The sequence below is a fragment of the Henckelia pumila genome, chromosome 4, assembly GCF_033568475.1.
Source record: "Henckelia pumila isolate YLH828 chromosome 4, ASM3356847v2, whole genome shotgun sequence".
In the NCBI taxonomy this organism is placed as follows: domain Eukaryota; kingdom Viridiplantae; phylum Streptophyta; class Magnoliopsida; order Lamiales; family Gesneriaceae; genus Henckelia; species Henckelia pumila.
Window position 1 is genome coordinate 5356434 of NC_133123.1, and position 20402 is coordinate 5376835.

General features: G+C 31.6%; 4 protein-coding genes across 4 annotated transcripts; 1 reads left to right on the plus strand and 3 right to left on the minus strand.

Annotated features, from left to right (window-relative positions):
* Nucleotides 1-898: 898 nt before the first annotated feature.
* Nucleotides 899-3947, minus strand: LOC140860074 (trifunctional UDP-glucose 4,6-dehydratase/UDP-4-keto-6-deoxy-D-glucose 3,5-epimerase/UDP-4-keto-L-rhamnose-reductase RHM1). Its single transcript, XM_073262838.1, has 3 exons — nt 3787-3947; nt 1647-3231; nt 899-1550 (listed from the first exon to the last, which is right to left on the minus strand). The coding sequence occupies exons 2-3, from the start codon at nt 3216-3218 to the stop codon at nt 1098-1100; spliced, it is 2025 nt and encodes a 674-aa protein (XP_073118939.1). The 5' UTR covers nt 3219-3231; nt 3787-3947; the 3' UTR covers nt 899-1097.
* A 5568-nt stretch (nt 3948-9515) lies between these two features.
* On the minus strand, nt 9516-10248 carry LOC140860399 (uncharacterized). The gene is made up of 2 exons (XM_073263416.1): nt 9733-10248; nt 9516-9631 (listed from the first exon to the last, which is right to left on the minus strand). Exons 1-2 carry the CDS (start codon nt 10246-10248, stop codon nt 9578-9580), a joined length of 570 nt encoding a protein of 189 aa, XP_073119517.1. The 3' UTR covers nt 9516-9577.
* Nucleotides 10249-12397: 2149 nt separating this feature from the next.
* LOC140865564 (probable sodium/metabolite cotransporter BASS1, chloroplastic) lies at nt 12398-15441 on the plus strand. The gene is made up of 7 exons (XM_073270243.1): nt 12398-13005; nt 14009-14102; nt 14196-14229; nt 14308-14362; nt 14503-14586; nt 14682-14969; nt 15094-15441. Exons 1-7 carry the CDS (start codon nt 12511-12513, stop codon nt 15256-15258), a joined length of 1215 nt encoding a protein of 404 aa, XP_073126344.1. The 5' UTR covers nt 12398-12510; the 3' UTR covers nt 15259-15441.
* Nucleotides 15442-17542: 2101 nt separating this feature from the next.
* Nucleotides 17543-18580, minus strand: LOC140867557 (phylloplanin-like). The gene is made up of 2 exons (XM_073272633.1): nt 18372-18580; nt 17543-18019 (listed from the first exon to the last, which is right to left on the minus strand). Exons 1-2 carry the CDS (start codon nt 18544-18546, stop codon nt 17733-17735), a joined length of 462 nt encoding a protein of 153 aa, XP_073128734.1. The 5' UTR covers nt 18547-18580; the 3' UTR covers nt 17543-17732.
* Between the last annotated feature and the right edge of the window lie 1822 nt (nt 18581-20402).

Below are 20402 nucleotides of genomic sequence, written 5' to 3' on the forward strand. Positions count from 1 at the left end.
ATAATCCTTCACCACTCATATCTATATTTTCATTCAAATTTCTAGTATCATCAACATCTCCCATTTCATTATTATTATTTTCTTCAATTTCAGTCTTTTCACGACTATTATTTATTTGAATCTCATCATTCATAATTATATATTCTCAATTAAAATTTGATCTGCAACTACATTTTCAGGATTCAAATTTTGATAATTGATACTCTCAATAAAGATTGGATCAGTACCCACTATAACATCATCCAAATCCGAATTTTTTTCTTTTGTACGCAAAGAAAAGGGAGGAGCAACAACACAAAAATTAACAATGTTTAATATTTTTTGAACAAATAATTAAAAGCCCATGACCTATCTAGGGTTTAATAGAAGATTAAATAAAAATTTTATGTTTTTTTTTTACAAAAAATATTTTTTCAAGGCCAAGATTCAGGCATTGTTTGAAAAGTTTATTGTATTTCTCAATTTTTCCTAAACAAAATTTTGAAATTTGTGAAAGAAAACTTTGTGAAAACTTTCTAAAAAACTACTTTAATCTGACTGTGACAATCATTCTTCTTTATTTGTTTTTTCATTGTAAAAAAACTAGATTACTCCGATCGTTGATTTAACTATAATGAAAAAATAAAAATAAAAAAGATAAGAATGGACAACTTCACCATACCTTGATTCACCCATTTCGTCGCACGCGAAAACAGACGCATGCGAGGTCAACGGCTTCATCGTCCCCCCGTGCATGGCTCTACTGTAACAGCTAGGTTTTTTAGAGATAAAATCACAACGTTTCAGGCCCACCCCAAATCTAATTCTTAGATCCATCTCTGGTCACAAATAAATTCATTTTAAGGTTCACTACATGCCACACCTCGTAAGACATGATCAGTAAAAACAAGACTAGCCGCGTCTCCAAATATAACTGATTTATTTGTATCTAACGATAGCTAACACGTAGGGTTTTTTAAAAGAAAAAGAAAAAAAAAAAGAAACATGAAAACAGCCTAAAGCTAAAAAAATTGGTGAACTTAACAAACACATACACGTAACAAAACCTCCCATCAACGGATACAACATGAATCCCAAATGTGGTTCATACAATTCTCTTACTCCACTGAGGTTTTCCGGTTGGGTTCAAAAACGTTCTTGATCAACGACTCCTTAATCGATAGTAACTCAGGGAACTCTTTCTTCAGCTTCGAGGCGTCCATCTCATTATTACTTCTAGGAGCAACGATGACCTTTGCTTGCTCTTCGAGTGTAAAATTTGCCCACTTGAATTCCGGGTCAATATATTTCTTGTACATTTCCAAGATTTCGTTGTGGCTAACAACTCCAGGGTTTGTGAAGTTCCATATGCCTCTAAGATTTCTCTTTGCCATCTCAATTGAAATGGGAAGAAGCTCATCCAAGATCGTCATACTGTTGGGAATGTTGACCACCTTGTTGTACCGAGAAATCTTGGTGATGAAATTTCGCGGGTTGTTCAGGTCAGAAGATATAGGCATTCGAACTCTGAGAGTGCAAACGTTGTCATATTCTTTCAAAAGCTCTTCCACCTGATTCACAATGCACAAGGGAAATATTAATAACCATATTGAGGAATAAACCAAAAGAACATCACGCTTAATATGATTTTGATTGATGAAAATTACCATGGCCTTGGTCTTTGAATAGAAAGAACCGGTGAAATTAGGTGTGTCTTCCTCCTTAAATCCGATTCCAGACCCTTCAGGGTGTGAATCATTGTACTCAAAAATACACCCAGTGGCAAAGTTCATCATCAGGAGTCCATGCTCTCTGCATACGTCTGCTAAGTTCAGTGTGCCAGCAACATTGGTTCGAATTGTTTCCGTCCTGTGAGATTCACACCAATCAACATTGGGTCTACCAGTTACCCCTGCGGAGTTAAAAACATGTGTTGGCTTAACAGCTAGGATGTCCGCCAATAGCTGCGAGCGATCCTCCAGACGCCCCTTCCCATATTCATATGGGATCCCCTGCTTCTCGCACAATTTTCCAAGCAAACCACCAATCCACCCAGTCCTACCAAATATCAAGAACTTCAAGGCCGGTTTTTGAGGTGGAGTGGTTTTGGAGGCCGGAACTAACATCTTTGTCTGATTAGAATTTCCAGCAAATTCAGACTTACCAGATTCGTACTTCTCAGCTTCATCGAAATGTCTTTCTATTCCACCAGGCATCATCAGCATTCTAGGATGAGGAAGTAGTGCACCGGATACATCGCCCCACCAATCAGGATTGCTAGTATACCATTCGATGGTCTTTTTCAACCCCTCTTCCCATGTGGTCCTTTCAAACCAACCCAAATTCTTTAGCTTCTCGTCATCAAGGAAGTACCTCTGATCATTGAATGGCCTATTCTCTACAAACTGGATGCTCTTGTCTGGATCCATGTTAAACAAGTTGCATATGTCTTTGGCCACATCGATGACTCTCCTCTCCTTCTTTGTTCCAATGTTGTAGACATGACCAACCTCTCCCTTGTGAAGAACGACTTCAAATGCCTCCGCAACATCCTCACAGTAAAGGTAACTTCGTACATTAGAGCCATCACCGTGAATAGGGAGAGTTTTATCTTTCATGGCTAGAAGAATAAACTTGGGGATCAACTTCTCAGGAAACTGATTTGGACCATAAACATTGTTACCCCGTGTGGTAATCACAGGCAACCCATAGGACCTGCCATAAGCCATGACAAGCATTTCAGCCCCAGCTTTTGTGGCTGAGTATGGATTTGTCGGCAGGAGCTGTGAGGCTTCATGATTTCCAACAACAGCATCCTCGTCTGTCTCACCATAGACCTCATCAGTGCTAACATGGATAAACCTTCTTATCTGGCCAGTAACTTTGCAGGCTTCCAGAAGCACGTGGGTGCCATATATATTGTTTTTGGTGAACTCAAAACTGTTTCCGAAAGAATTATCAACATGAGTCTGGGCCGCAAAGTGCATTATAGTGTCAATGTTCTCAGCAACGAGAAGGTAGTTGACAAGGTCAGCACTGCCAATGTCACCCTTTACAAACTTGAAGTTGGGTGAAGCTTTGGAGGGGAAAAGGTTTTTCAGATTGGAACAGTAATCAAGTTTGTCGAGGACAACAATCTTGTAGTCAGGGTAGTTCCGGATGAGCCTGTTTGCAACATGAGATGCAATGAATCCAGCAGCCCCAGTGACTAGGATATTCTTGGGGGTATATGCTGACATCGCAACTTAATATCTGCTAGGAAAAACAAATAAGCAAACAACATATATTACAATCAATGTTTCATAACCAGAAAAGTGAAACTTGCAACAGAAATACAGGAAACACGAGGCCCAAACAAATATCCCAATCCAGATTTCTGTCATCGAACATGAAAGCTTCATCATAAAAACAGAGACGCCAGTAAGAAATTATCAAACCGCTGCTCTAGCAATTAACATTCTAACTCGAAAGCTAGCTAAACCAACACGATTGCACTCAAAGCTTTGATACAGATCATCAAATGTCCCAATTCAAATCAAATACGCTCAAAAGCAATAATTTGCGACGATAATAATCAGCAAACATCCAGTTTCAACAGCACCGACGATAAAAAAAAAAAAAAAAAAAAATTACCACATCACACGCACACAAAGCAACTACAAACACATAAAACGCACATTGAACATATATAAACGCATATACGCCAAGTTCCAATGAAATGACAGCAAATCAACAACAAATACACCGTAACTTTGATCAGATCTACATAATTAAGGTAAATAGAACAAGATCTTTAAATGAACTCACGAAATTTCAATAATCCAGATCAGGATCTACCGACAAAAGCAAGATACTGGAGAAGATCTCAACTACCAACTCTGGAAAGAGCAAAATTTCAGAGGATGGAAGGACAAAAGAGCGTGGAGAGATAATTGAGGTGCTGCTTTATATATAGCACGCGGCGCGTGCCATTTTCATTTCCGAGTTATAATGTTTCATGTAATATCGATGGTTGTAAATTTATTCCAGGTATATTATTGAAGCAAAATACTAAGCTACCGTTTTGGTAACCCATATTATTATACTATATATAACTTATTTTAACTTATTTTATATTTTTTTCGTTATATTATTTATCTATCTATTAATAATTTATTTTACATCAATTAAATCACTATTTATCTTATATCAATCAAATCATTGAATTTAAATTATTTTATTATCACTTACAAATAATATTATTCATCTTTAATTTATTGTTAAAAAAACAAAATATTTATTTCTCATTTTTATATAAAATCTAATCAATCAAATCAAATAAACTATAATCTATCAATCAAATCAAATAATATATTAATTATCATTTTTTATTTATTTTTTATTATATTATGTTACTTATTTATGTATTATCTATCTCATCATACTTGTCAAACGGTACCTAAACATAATAAATAACCGTATTAACTATTTTATATATTTTTTAAAATTATTAAATTATTTGTTATCATGTATTCTTCTTCACAAAAACTCATGCGAGACAATTTCATGGTTAATTTTGTTAAACAGATCACTTAATTGAGTCACTCATAGACAATATTAATTTTTATTATAAATATAGGTATGATTGACTCGTCATACGGATAATCGTCTAGACTTACTCATTTTTTCTTATTATTATTTTTATTATTATTATTAAATAATAAATAAATGAATAATTAAGGTAATCCTTATTATCAAGATTTATCATGATCTGATTTTATTTTATAAATTTGAACTGTTTTATGGTAAATTATCAGTCCCTCAGTCGCATAGACACAGGAGGTCTATTTGTTATATAAAAATTTATTGAAAAGCCAAATTTCACAAATAATTTTTCATTTTACTTCATTTTATTGATTGTTTTAATATGATATAAAAATCACTAATAATTGGTAGGAAATAAAAATCATATATAAACAGTGAATTATAAATTTGGGATCCTTGTATTTGTGACGGATGAAGCAAATAATTTTAAAAGATACAATCCTTTGTATTACATGTGACGAACTGGATTGTGAAAAATAATATAACTGAAAATAAATCAAAAGAAATATATATATATATATATATATATATAAAAGTCAATGTTTCGAATTTGTTTATATTAAAAACATTGAAATCAAGTTTAGCGAGATTTCAAATATAATTTAAAATATCAATAACGAATAATGTTCCCGCAATAATTTTTTTTTTTTTAGGATTCCACAATAATTGAATAAGCTAGTAAATTGATTATTCAATAAATATTTTAAAATATGGACGATATTGCCCTTTGACTGGTAAGTGAATCTTGGGGACGCGGTTGGTATCGTATCGGTAGTAGCTGGATCTAGCTCGGGCGGAAGGTGGGTGGTTAGTTGTATCTAATACCTTGTTTTAGTTTGTTTTCGAATGTGTGGATCATGTATAAACATTCTCTATTTGAAAAAATGGTCGGTGTTATCACTTGGAATCGAACCATTATTTCATGTGAAATAGTCAAAGATCGAGTTAGACATACAAAATTAAAGATTTTTCGAGTTGACAATGAGTAAAATTCATTTTAATACGCGAACTATTAATAAAATGTCAAATTGGTACATGAACTATTGAAAATGATTTAATTGTTACATAATCAAGTTATAAAGTCAATTTTACTTTTTATCTAAAATATTTTAAAGTTTAATATTTTTGTTAAATTAAAATAGATACACATTTTATTATTCAAAATTATTTTATTATATAATTATAAGCATGAATTTATATTCATTTAAATTTTATCCTATAAAAAAGAGATCGTACTCATTGTACGGAACGTTGTAAATATTAATTAATACAAACATGCACATACACACACATATATATAACAATTGATAAATTATATATTCAAAAATAGTATATATTAAAAAAATATAATAAAAGATATTTTTCTGTTTATCTATGTTATAATATTATTATTTATATTAATCAAATTAAAAATGATATATACGTGTGTGTTTTTTATTTATAATCTACAAATTTTATGTTGAATATTTTTTCGTATACATAATATATAATATTCTTTTTATAGTATAGTAATTAGTAAATATGAATTTATATTTATAATTGTAATTAATACAATAATTTAGTAGACAAAAATATGTATGTAGTTTAATTAATCAATTTAATAATAATATTCAACTTTAAAAAAAATTTAAGTAAAGGGCAAAATTGACCGTTGAGTTTGGTCATATATCAATTAAACCATTTTCAATAGTTCATGTATCAATTTGACATTTTATCAATAGTTCATGTACCAAAATAATTTTTACTCGTTGATAATAGATTTTTCTTTGTTTCTTGTGATCGGTTGTTATTGTATTTTTCAAACATTTTTTCTCTGTGGTCGTCTGAGTGAAGAAGAATTATTGGAGAAATATTAAGATGAATGAGAATAATTAGATACTTAGAATTAAAAAAACACTTAGGCAGACGAATTCGATAAAAAAGAATTATTGGATAAATAATTAAGATAGATCGAATTAGAATAATTAAATATTTAGGCTAAAAAGAAAAAACCGTCTAAGCGGCCGCCTAAGCGTCTAGGCATTAGGTAATGGGTGACCGCCCGCATAACGCCTAATGCTTTTTAAAACATTGATAAATTCAATTAAAAAATTTAGTTATACGTAAATTTATTTTTATAATACTTTTTAAATTTATGTAAAAGAACAAACAAGTATACATACAAATACAATGAAATGAGTGTATATTAGCCATTAGGGAGTGTTTGCAAAAATTATAATTTTATAAAAGTGATTAAGGGAGGGTTTTGAATCATTAAAAAAAATGATTGTTAGATTTTGACTTAAAAAAATCACTTTTGTGTGTTTTTTAAACCCAAATTATGTGTTGGCTTATACTTAACTTAATTAAAATCCAAAAGCTAGTCACACGGTGATTATGATTCTCCAAAAGTGATTCTAATAAAAAGGTCAATGTTAAAATCACTCTAATCACTTATTTATCAAATTTTTATTTTTAGATTTTCACATTTGTTTCTAAACACTACCAACTTTTGATTTATAAATTATAAAAAAGTTAAGAAAAATGTGAAAATCTAAAAATCAAAGTTGGGTAGTTTTTGGAAACAAATGTGAAAATCTAAAAATTAAAGTAGGCTAGTGTTTGATAAATAAGTGATTAAAGTAATTTTAACGTTGACCTTTTTATTAGAATCACTTTTGGAGAATCAGAGCATCCGCAATGCTATCTCGTTATTAACACAATAACACTCTCCACATCATCAAAAGTTGTGGACCCCACTGTTAATAACACATACCTTAAAACACCCACAACCTTTTTAACAATAACACTCATTATTAATGGGTTCCACATTCCACTCAATCAATATAAAATTATTTTTCATTTAATAAATATATTTTAAATATATCTTAAAATATTAAAATTTATATTTATTATTTAAATAATATTCTTATTTTCTAGTTTTAATTTTATTAATTTAAAACAATATTAAAAATTGAACCATCATATGACTAGCTTTTGAATTTCAATTAATTTAAACATAAACTAACATATAATTTGAGTTTAAAAAACACACAAAAATAATTTTTTAAACTAAAATCTAACAATTACATTTTTTAAATGATTGCAAAGACTTCCCTCAACAAATTTAGTACGACTATATCGTTGTGAACCAAAAGGACCACCGGCCCACCAATTAATATTATCAGGACCTTTCAATAAATAATTAAATATGAGGGTGCTAAAGCATGAATAATTTCCATGATCCGAATATTCTGTTTTGGAAAAGGAGTCGGTGTGAAGTTAAAAAATATATTTTTTATTTATAGACTTTTATCTATATTCCTTCTCGACTTGACTCTTATTTCTTTTTCTTTTTCTTTTTTTTTTTTAAAAAAAGAAATCTCAAACACCAGATTAGGTAGAAAAATATTACTCTCCAAAATAATTATACTCAACATACACATTTATTATATGTAAAATGTAGTAATGTTAAAATTAAATTTAGCAGCCCTGTAAAAAAAAAGTAATTTAAGATATATACACATACTGCAAATTAAGAATTAACCATGGTTATGCTTGAATTAATAAATTTGATTGGGAGGGAGATACATGTAAGATATTTGAATTGATAAAGTGTATGAAGATGGATTTCAAATGATAATCATTTTAGATGTATTTAAAATTCATCACAATTACTATTAGGAGTTTGCATTGGTTTTCTAATTTTTTTTAGATGACTAATCCGAAAATCGACCATTTAACTTTGATTTGGTTCGATTTTTCTTGTATTAAGATTTGGTTAATTCGATTTTTTTTTAAATATCTAAAAATATCGCATATTTGATGATTAGTATCTTTTATTATTAAAGTTTACACAAAAACTCCTATTAAACTATAATCAAAACTCAAAATATAATAACATAATTAAATATAGTAAAATGATTTACTAAACATCAATTTAGTATCTTTTATTATTAAAGTTTACACAAAAACTCCTATTAAACTACCTCACAATCAATTTTAGATATCAGACTCGATTCGACTCATGAAAAATATTACTTTTTATGTAAAAAAAAATGTTAGTTTTTTTGTATGTAGAAGTGTCAAAATGAGCTAGCGAAACTGACCAGCCTACAATCCGTCGCACTCGTGATTATTATTCAAATGTTTATCTATAGTGCCAATTTAGATACATGGAGGTACATCAATTTTAATTTGGTTTATTGTTTAATATCAGCGGTAAAAGAGGATGTTATACAATCCTTTGGGTAGTACTCAAATAATTCATCTGAGGGTTTACATTTGAACACATATGCATAATTAATATTATAATGCCGATATGATAAATCATCGATTGTTAGATCTCCTATTAAAGTAACACTCTTAAGATATGTTGAACTAAACTCACAAAAACGCATTTATCAGATCAATATCGATATATAAATAGTCTCTTTTTAAATTATATTTTGAATAAAAATATCGAACCGGAAAGTGGGTAATAAAAATAATCATTTAGAATAGACCATCAGGCATGTCTTCTTCTCAAAGGACGAGCTATATATAGCCCAAAAATAGAAGCAATTTCCACATCAACAAATACCTTGTACAGTTGATATATGCTAAAGTTCAGTACGCATGATGTGATATGGCCTATGTAAGGATTTAGTCGATGCTGCCTATCCAACGTACCCGGGCAAATGCAGATCAATTGATTTGACCTACTAAAGTGCCCGGGTCCATTGAATTGTTTTTGGATAGCAACCTCAAAGGCAGCATATGTAGGAGATAAAAATAAATTAATGAAAAGCTAAATTGATTCATTCCTCTAATTTTGTAGCACATACGATTCCATGCTAGCAGCTAGTTTGAGCTGATTTAACAAAATCTGTGTTATGTTTGAAGACAATAACTGTGAATATACTATAGTCCAAGAAGTAAAATACATGCGGAACGATCATATAGCTAGAGTTGCATTCGAACGCTATCAATTCCGCAAAAGTTGCATATATATGTATTTTCACTCGGATTCAGAACAAACTCAGTAATCACATTGTCATAGCAAGTCCTTCAGTGTAATTCTCTCAACTCTGACGGGCTGTTTCAGATCCTATAACATACATGTCGCAACAAACGTATTAATCGATTGATTAAACATCTACCACTGATTCTCAAAATAGATACTAACAACAGAGCTAGGTATATTAGTACCTGAAAGTGGATGCTACTATCTTCTTCACACTGATGCAGTGGCATTCCTCTCTGATCATACAGAATGAGCCCACTGAATCTCGGAAGTTCGCACTTTTCGCCCATTAGAATCGGCCTTTGCCACACGGCGGAGGTTGAATTATGGCTCTGCCACCCTACTTCCAATCCTTCAAGATTTCTTCCCACAAGCAACGGTGTAGGTGTCTCCCTTTGACTACCTCTTAAACATCCCTCCTCCTCCCATTTGCTCCGCCCGCTCCACCGTACCGATCCCATCAGAGCCTTCTTCACGGAGTCCCACCGCCTGTATACCGGCGGCTCAGCCGCCGAAACATCCCCGCCTCCGCATGGTTCTTGACTCAAAATATCGACCCCTTTTTGCCTACATTTTGATCTTCTCTTCAGTGCTGTCACTACACATATAGTGATCACCAAAATGGAAATGCATGAAAATAATGCAACAGCCTTCTTTGTTGATAGCTTCCATTTATCCTCCAAATTCCACAGTGCTTCCATTTATTCTACGATTGTTTTGATTTGATTTGATTTTTTTTTTTTCCTTTTGTTGTTGGGATCATTAAAGAAAACAATTAAGTAGACGTTGTATTATTCATGAAGCACCGACGGTTTGGGCCGTTGGATTATGATATGTGGGCCATGATAGTGTATTATTGGGCTATTATTAGCCGTTGGAAATTAATGGCTTCACCGTTACAAGTTCATGAATTTCATTGAGTCACGGGCCATACAAGAACTCAATAAGCATCCGCGTAAGTCTACCAAGTAATCCACCATTCACATGGGTGGTGGACTCATGACTGACCAGCATATGCTCTTTAAAAATGTTGTAAAATCAAAATATAATATCGAATCGGGTTTTGAATACGTCTGATCGTATCGGAAGTTTGATTTTCTCGGATCTTTAAATTCTTCTATAACCTTTGTTTGATCACGGAACTCGTTGGTATCCGGTATGATTATTGAAGCTGTGACTTGGACACAACAAAATGGGTCCCTTTTGCAATATTTGTGCCAATGAGGAAAGGGCCGTGGGAGTTGGGCTCAGAAGGTATATTTGGGCCCAGGACTGCGACATTATCGGGCCTTTGCTGATAGCTAATTTATTTATAGCTCCAGCGCCAAAATCCAAATTTCATAGGATATCTGAGCTGGGCCGAGTTATGGATATGGTTATATACCAGTATTCCCAGGGACATAAATATTATATATTACTATCACTTTTTTTTTTTTAATTTATAAAAATTTGTTAATAACTTAAAATAGAGTCAAAACTTCTTAAATAATAAATTTAGCTAACATAAATTTAATCACACAAAAACCCGGTTTGTTTCACCGATATTTACATATTATTATTTGAATTAATATATATAAAAATGATTATCTTACTATATTATTAAAGAAGACCACCACTTAGTAATCGAATTAAAATTAATTTGGTGAAGTCAAAGACGAAATATCTAAAATACCCTTAAAAAAACAAAACAAAACAAAATTTTTATCTTTATTTTAAACTTCATCTGTTCATTATAATCTTCATTTTTGTGCTTTCATTTTATTTTCAAATTTAAATCTCTATCTCTATTTTAAACTTCATTTATCCATTATGATATCTATTTTTGTGTTTTCATTTTATTTTCAAATTTAAATTGATTTGAAACAAAAATTAATACATATATATAATAAATAATATTCGTATTTTAATCACATGCAACTCGTTTTATTTTCAAATTTAAAATGATTTGAAACAAACATACAATATTTGTATATAATAAATAATATTCATATTTTAATCACACACTCATCGCGTGTGCAGGCGCGACTAGTATATATCAATGATACACTGATACTCATTATTTTTAATAATTAAATGATATTCATTTTTGCTGATTAATCAAATTAAATTAATCATTTAAACAAAATCAATAATAAAATTAAATTTCATGAAAACAGAGAAAAATATAGTCATATTTTATCAAATCGTAGTAATTTAATAAATTAACTCAAGTATTTGTCAAAAAATAAATTAATTAACTCAAGTCGGAACCTTAACTTATAGAATATTAAATTACAGAAATTTCACAGTAATTCGTGAAAATGAAAAGGTAAAATTTTCATTTTTAAATGATTGAATTTTGAAATTTAATATGTACCTTTTATGCATTGTTTTAGAAAAATAAGATAATTTTATATTTGGGCGAAAAAATATAAATTTCTCTTTAGAAAATGAACTTGGATTAACAGAAAAGAGTACAAATTGCTTACACTTCTTTCTTTTTCTTTTTCTTTATTTTTTTTTTCTGAAAGAAAATGAAAGAATTATTAATTGGGTAAATTTTGGCATCAATAATTTGAATTTCAGAAGAAAACAAACCCAAGAACGAGCAATACGACACGGATGGATGCCAACATGGGCATATGACTATGAAAGAGATTCTTCCACATTCAGCGTTGTGGGTTTGATATTCATAGAGCATATATTTTTTGCTGAAATATTGTGTGGTATGTTTTGGGGTTGACCATGTTACTCTCTCCTATAACTCTTATTATTCATGCACATCCTCGATTTAACCAACGCATAGACAATGCACGTGGAATGTTACCTTCGTCAACCCTTTTATAACACGACACGGATGGATGATGACACGTGGGTCCAGCTGTCACGCTCACCAAACGATGAATTGATATGTCGATGATGCAGGAAACAGCAACCTGCCCGGTGATCTGGCTGCTTTACAAGTACTGGGAAGACTAAAATGAATGATTTGCTGCGTTATGGAGATGGCATTACAGTCTTGCGCTACCAAAGCTACTCGTTTTCAGGAATCCCAAACTCGAGTATACGCAGCCTCAACGCCCCTGCCCAGATTACTTCTCGCTTCAGCCTCACACCCGAGTCCAAAGCTTAAAATCTCCCGTCCCCTGCATTTACCGACGACCCATTTAATCTGCAGGCCCAGATTGAAATCGCCACGGTGTGGCAATTCGTCGAACGAGTTGGGTGCTACCGATAGCAAGAGCTGGGTTGAAGTGGTCGGGGAGACGATTTCTACTGCGTTTCCCGTGTGGGTGGCTTTGGGCTGCTTGCTGGGCCTGTTGAGGCCCCATTCTTTCAATTGGGTCCAGCCTAAATGGACTGTGATGGGAATCACCGTCACCATGCTTGGCATGGGAATGACACTTACTTTTGATGATCTTCGTGGCGCTCTCGCTATGCCTAAGGAGTTGTTTTCTGGTTTTGCGCTACAATATACGGTATATGAATCCTGCTTCTTGAATCTTTTGAGTTTCTTGTGCTGTTAAAAAGTTTGCGCTGGATATCACTTAAAGCGTGTCAATTTCTATGGCTGTGCATTTTACTTTGAAATATAAATAAGCTAGAAGTATTTCAAATGTTATGGTGTCATGTGTGTTGGCCAATTGCTATTTAGGCACCTGCACCTCAGATGTGCATTTGTAGGTGAACACAAAAGTCTGAGACTGCAAATGTGTTTTGTTTTTCTAAAAGTGTAAGCTTTAAACCTCTGATGCTTATTGACATTGGATTCCGCCTCGTTGAGACTCGCGTGGTCTTAATTTTTGTTTGTTCAATTGTCTGAGTTCCTTGTTAGAGGAAGTTTAATTTGAACGAATACATAATTCGGCCAGCTTTTACTTGCAAGTAAAAAAGAAAGTTGAAATTGATGCAATTTTAGTTTGAGAAAGCTGATACATGCTTAAAGGCTGAAACATGGGCTCCTCTGGTAACAGGAGTTTCCAACTTATTTGCATAGTTATAAAAGAAGGTATGTCTGAATGGACCGTCATCTTAATCCGCATGCGACTACAATGAAATTTCTCAATTTTATAAACGTGAAGGTTGTTTGCGTTCTGGAAAGCTTATGGTAAAATATTAATTTGCTTTATTTTAAAGGTTAATGTGAAAGAAAGTTTAGTCTAGATGTGTTCTAAATCACATTGTGCCAATCCTATGAGATATTATATTGTTTATTTTTTGATAAATTATTATTTTTCTGATTCAACTATTTATCGTAGTTTTTGCAAATTCTTAAGATTTTGCTTGAGAGGAAAATGTGATGAAAACCAACTTTCTTGGATTTGCTTTTGCTTTCTCGTCGATCAGCAAATTCTGCAATCCATACAGAATGTGAAAAGGTTCTCGAGAAGTCATTGATTGAGACCATGTTGGTGTTTCTAATCCATTAGTTATCTTTCTATAATCTTTTTACACTCGTGGAGGTTACATTTGTTGTTACAGGTGATGCCATTATCTGGTTTTCTCGTGAGCAAGCTCTTAAATTTGCCATCTTATTACGCGGCTGGCTTAATATTAGTTGGCTGCTGCCCTGGAGGTATATGAGATGCAATACTTTCTCTGTCTCTGGTTTCATCTTGTAATTTCTCGCTGGTTAATATGTCCATGTTTTCTTTGCATTGCTTCTCAGGGACTGCAAGTAATATTGTTACTTACATTGCACGGTATGTAAATCTCTGGCTCAGTGGTCTTTAATTTGTTTTGTATGGTGATAAAATGTCCTGACAAGCATTATGCTACAGAGGAAATGTGGCTCTCTCTGTACTGATGACGGCTGCAAGCACCATCTGTGCTGTGGTTAGTAGCACATTTCCTGTGTTCAATTTTTAGAGTTACTCCGTTTTTTCCTCTTTCAAACTGCTTGTCCAAAAGATTTGTGTGCATTAATCGTCACAAACATGGCCTATTTTCTCAATCTTTTAGTGTTTCTCTTGCAGGTCATGACCCCTTTTCTGACAGCAAAACTTGCAGGGCAATTTGTTGCTGTAGATGCAGCTGGGCTGTTCATGTCGACCTTGCAGGTCGTTTTTTAGTCTCCAATCCTTTCCACCGACTTCTATTCCTGATTATCAATTCAGTTCAATTAACTCATAAATTTCGACACTGCATCATTCAGGTTGTGCTTCTTCCTGTTTTAGCTGGTGCATTTCTAAATCAGTATTTCCAGAAACTGGTTCGATTTGTATCTCCATTGATGCCGCCTATTGCTGTAGCAACTGTTGCGATTCTTTGTGGAAATGCAATCGCTCAGAGTTCTTCCGCAATCCTCATGTCTGGCCGGCAGGTGGTCCTAGCCGTTGTTCTTCTCCACGCATCTGGTTTTTTCTTTGGTTATGTACTTTCAAGAATTCTTGGGATCGACGTCTCATCTTCAAGAACAATTTCTATCGAGGTTGGCATGCAGGTATCTATTTGCTCTTTCACAAGCATGAGTTCTTTGCAGACTTCATGACATAGATTTGCCAGGCCTTGGACCAATTTGCATTTTATGTATGACATTCTTTTTTTATGTGTTCGTATCTTTTCAGAATTCAGTACTCGGTGTTGTCCTTGCGACTCAACACTTCGGCGATCCATTAACCGCGGTGCCGTGTGCAGTTTCTAGTGTGTGTCACTCCATCTTTGGAAGTGCACTGGCCGGAATCTGGAGACAGAGCGTCCCGGTTCAAAACAGTGCAAAGAAAGAAAACTAGGTTGATCGAACATTGTCACTCCAAATCCAATGCTCATCTTTGGATTGTCTCTCAAATCTAGGCAAGTACTTATGTTTTCGTGATTGGTCGTACAAATAACAGATCTCCTTCTGAGTGTTTCGATCAACTGTTCATAGATTTACAGCCTTTTCTATCGTTTTCATTAAATTTTCTGCCATTGAATTCTTAATTAAGAGTCTAATTTAAATTTATTTCTCTAAACTCTCATTCATCAAATCCAAATCACTAGTCAAACACAACCAAATGATGCCTTTTAAATATATTATTGCTCACATGCCGCATAATGTGCTAAAAAAAATTCGCTTTGAAATGATTAATTTTTTTTAAGAATTATCTACCTTTATACATATATCTATATAATATCAAATATATAATAATTATTAAAATCTAATTAATTAGAACGTTTTGAATTTTTTTAATAGTTCATTACTATAAATTTATAATACTACATTCATATGTTTACTTCATCTTATAATAAAGTTTAGTTATATTTATCTATTAGTTTGTATGTAGCAAAGTCATGTATGTGATCTTAAATGTTTGAGCTAATTTAAAAAAATAAAAAGAAATCACTATTAAATTTAATTAAGGCATATTGCATTTTATTTCATTTAATTGTTTTAAAAAACGTTTTATTTCATTCTATATGCTTGTAAAAGTGTGGATGGTGGAAAATTTTTTCAATTGTGAACGAAGATGAGAAAAATAAAATTTAGTTATATAAATTTTTTTTAATTCTAATTAATTTTCAAACTTCCATATTATTTGTATGGAAAAGTAATGAATTTTTTTTAGTATTATCCCTACATATAAATTGTTGTGTATTCTATCCAAGTGTACGTATGCAGGCTATACCATTATCCATTTTTGTGTATTTATTGGATATTAGAGATCTACTTCAAACTGAAATAATATCTTTATAATTACGTAATTAATAATTAGCACTATCTAACATATTGCAAAAAACTTTGTCAACATTTCGTTTGCGTACAAATACATTATAAAACCAACATATTGCATATATTTCATTTTTGGGGAGTGTTTTGGAGAGTTTTTACTTATTTAAAAGTAATTCTAGTAGAGACTATTTTGAAGTTTGTGAGAAGTTAAAGTAGGGAGTGTTTGAAAATAGAAGTTGAAAACTAATACAAGCTAAAGTTTACAGTGTGTTTGGATGTCTAAAAAATGAAATTGGATTTGGATTTGGATTTGGATTTTAAAATCCATGGAATTGAAATTTCGTTTTGTGTTTGGTAAAAAGTTAAAATATATTTTAGAATTTGATAGTATAAATTTTGGATAAATGATATTTTATAAAAAATTATAAAAAAACTTAAAATTTATAAGTAAAGTATATGAATTTATTATTAAAAATAATTTTATTTCTTTATAAACTCAAATCCCGTGAAATCTGACCGATTTTGTCAAGATTTCACTTAACTAATTGAAATCCTATAAAATCCCACCAAATACCAATCCCGTTTTGAAATCTCAAGTTGCCAAACACTAAAACGATATTTCCAATTCCAAATCTCACCAAATTCCGTCAAATTCCCGTGATCCAAACACAGTGTTAGTGTTTGGAGAATAATTACTTTCAATCTTAATTTTTTAACTAAATGACAACAATACCCTTATTTGAATAATTAATTTTTGATACTCACATTATAAAAAATGAATTTATATATTATTTTACATTATGAATTTTGTATCAAAAATATTTTATTTTTTATAAGATGAATACTTGAAAAAATATATAAGATTAATAAAAATAAAAATATTATAAGATTAATAAAAATAAAAATATTAAAAATGAAAATATTTGTATAAATAGACAAGATATTTACAAAAATGTATGCAATTGATATATATATATATATATATATATATATATATAAATAAATGCTTGTAATAATAATGTAATATTTAAAAAAATATTTTTTTAAAAAATGCCTGTAATAATAATGTGAAATTTAAAAAAAAAATTAAAAAAAATACTTGTAATAAAAATGTAAAATTAAAAAAAAATATATTTTTAATAAATAATAAAAACAATGTAATATGATAAGTTTATTATGTATAAACTTGTAATTTTATACCTTAAACAAAAAATAGAAGCTAAAAAAACATCAAATTTTAGCTTCTTGTTTTTGAGTAAAAGTTGTAGAAGCTAAAACAAAATTTAACATTCACAAACACTCAAAAGCACTTCTATGCCGCTAGAAGCTAAGAAACACTTTGTGAAAACTTTACCAAACACGCCTTTAATATATTCCACACTATAAAACGAATTTGAAAGGAAACAAATTCTTTCAGAATTCACAACACACGTTGGCAAACATACATATATTACGTAACCTGCAACTGTGATTTTCACTTATTTAAGGATACACTTAATAAAAAGATCAGATATATATGTTTAGTATACTATGTGTACGTAGCATGATGAGCCATTAGTTCAGATTAGCATTGAACTGAAAACCAGATGGGATAATGTTTCCAACGTTCAACAGCCCTAAAATCACATTGCCAAGGAACTGTAAGGTTGATTCCAAGGAGCCGATGGATGGCAAAGTCGCATCACACGACGCCAAAGGCGTGTTAACTACGAGTTTGCAGCCGGAAAGAAGCGTGGAAAGGACAATGTTCAGCGGGTCTAACACTATAGAGAATATACCGGAGCGATTTGTCGTAGCTGTGGAAACCACATTTCCACCACATTGCAATTGCACCAAAGCATCTGCATGTCAAGTCATGTTAGAAGCTTTCCATAATATTCAGTCTTTTAGGCAAAGAGGTTAAAATAAAAATTATCAAGAAGCAATTACTCATATATAATCATACGTACATAGTTTGCATAAAAACCTATTATATCGATGATAATATTAATGAACATCAAGAAATTTCAGTGTTAATACGTTATTATTATTATTTTTTAGGCAATTTTAGTCTTCGATGTGGCATTCCACGTCAACAAATTAACATGAGAGATGGCGGCTATGATCAAACTACGAAAACATGATATCGAATCATATATATGAAAGTTTTGTCCGAAAATGTTGAAAACATGAATTAGAAAACTTTAAACTTACTGGGGAAAACCGGAGTACTGGTTGTGCCATTAACTCCTATATTGCCATTAGCAGTGCAGTACAAAATTCCTTGGATCTTAAGCAAACCAAGGAGTCCAAAAAGTTGGCCTTGAACCATTGGCACAACACAACCAACAACCAAAATGCTAATCAAAACAAGGACTTTCAAGGCCATTTCCACCACTTCTTCGAGGCCTTGAAAGATCTGATTTTCAGGTATCGGTTCTCACAAAATCTTGCTGCCCGGTGAACCATTTTATAGTGGAAAACACGAGGCCACAACGCGAAGTTTCTCAAGCGTGCTCGTCTTGTCCTCGAATATAAGCAATCCATGGTCAATGAGATGCAACTTGGGAGTTACTATATACGTTTAGCAATGAGTTAGAAATGGAATTTTGCATCTAAAGAATAGTACATCAACCAACTAAAAAAGGGAAATTAGTGGGCTTTCCTCTATAAGCTAATTCTACTGAATTCCCTTACTTTGAGGGAAGAATGTTTTAAGTACTTTTACCAAGCTGCATAAAGGGTTCAAGTTGTTGCAACTTGATCTAAATATTGTCTACTGCATGTGATTCTTTCATACAATCTTTCTTTCATTATTTAATGTTCAGTCACAAAAAAATCTTGCCATTGGAGTTTTTGTTATGATGTGGTCGGCAAATTACTCTCATTGACTTGTACAAAGGACCAATGAATTATGAAAACATGTTATCTATATAATTTATATATAATATTTCAATTATGAACGGACACAGTTACCCTTCACGTGTTTACTTCTTCCATTTATCAAGTGGCATATATGTGATACATTCACATTTTATCTATCAAATAATTATTAATTAATAAGTGTGGATTGTTGAGAAAATTTCCAATTGTGATCAAGAGGTACAATTACCTTTCACATGTTTATTTCTTCCCATTATCAGGTGACACATGTGATGTTTTCACATTTTATCTAGGGTAATGCTACATGTACATGAAGTCTTACACGTTGGGTTACCTATGACATTTAAAATTACATGATTATCTTACATACATTTTTGAAAGATTTTTTTCAAAACAAGTGGAGGGATAATCATGTAATTTTAAGTGTCATGTGTAACCCAACGTGTAGGACTTCGTGTACATGCAGCATTACTCTTTTATCTATTAGTTAATGGATCATGCATGACATCATGCTATATGTACAAATGAGATTAAACGTTGGGTTACAAAATACATTTGAAATTACAAAATTATCCTAGATGTAATTTTGAAAAATTTTTTTTTCAAATAAAATGTAGGGATAATTTTATAATTTGAAATGCATATTGTAACCCTCGTTGTACAATGTACATATAGTATTTCCCTTAATTAATAATTAATGCTAATTAACCACATTTTATGGTTTTGGTTTTGCACCATTGCCAATTATAAAGTGACACATGTGGTGTTAACGTGTATCGCATGTACTTTAATATATATATATATATATATATATATATAATGAATAATGCTAGACGTATATTTGAGTGTACACCTTGGTTTACGTCTTTACTTATTAATTATAATATTTTTTTTGATCAACTATATATTTATTTCTTATCATGGTTAGTTTTGTATTTAATGAGAGAAATTTTAAATAAGAATATAACTCTAAACTAAGATGTATACCTAAGATTTTTCTAATATAATATATAATATATACACACACATAACACGAAAATAGCATAAAATAATTAAATATTAACTTATTTATGGAGAAAGCTGGCTAAAAATAGTATATACATCGAATTGGTGAGAATATAACCGATCGAGAGAAATATGATCTAACAAAAATATATAGAACATAACAAATAATTATCTATAGTATAGCATCGAACTAAAGAGGGAAAAAACCAATGTTGTAAATGGCGGGAGACGGTGGCGGGGCAGTCAGTGACCGGCTATCGCCTCTGCCGCCTAGACGGTTGAATTTTTTTAGCTATTTTATAGATAATTATATATAATAATGCAATGTAATCACAAATAGTCATAATTTTTATGTAA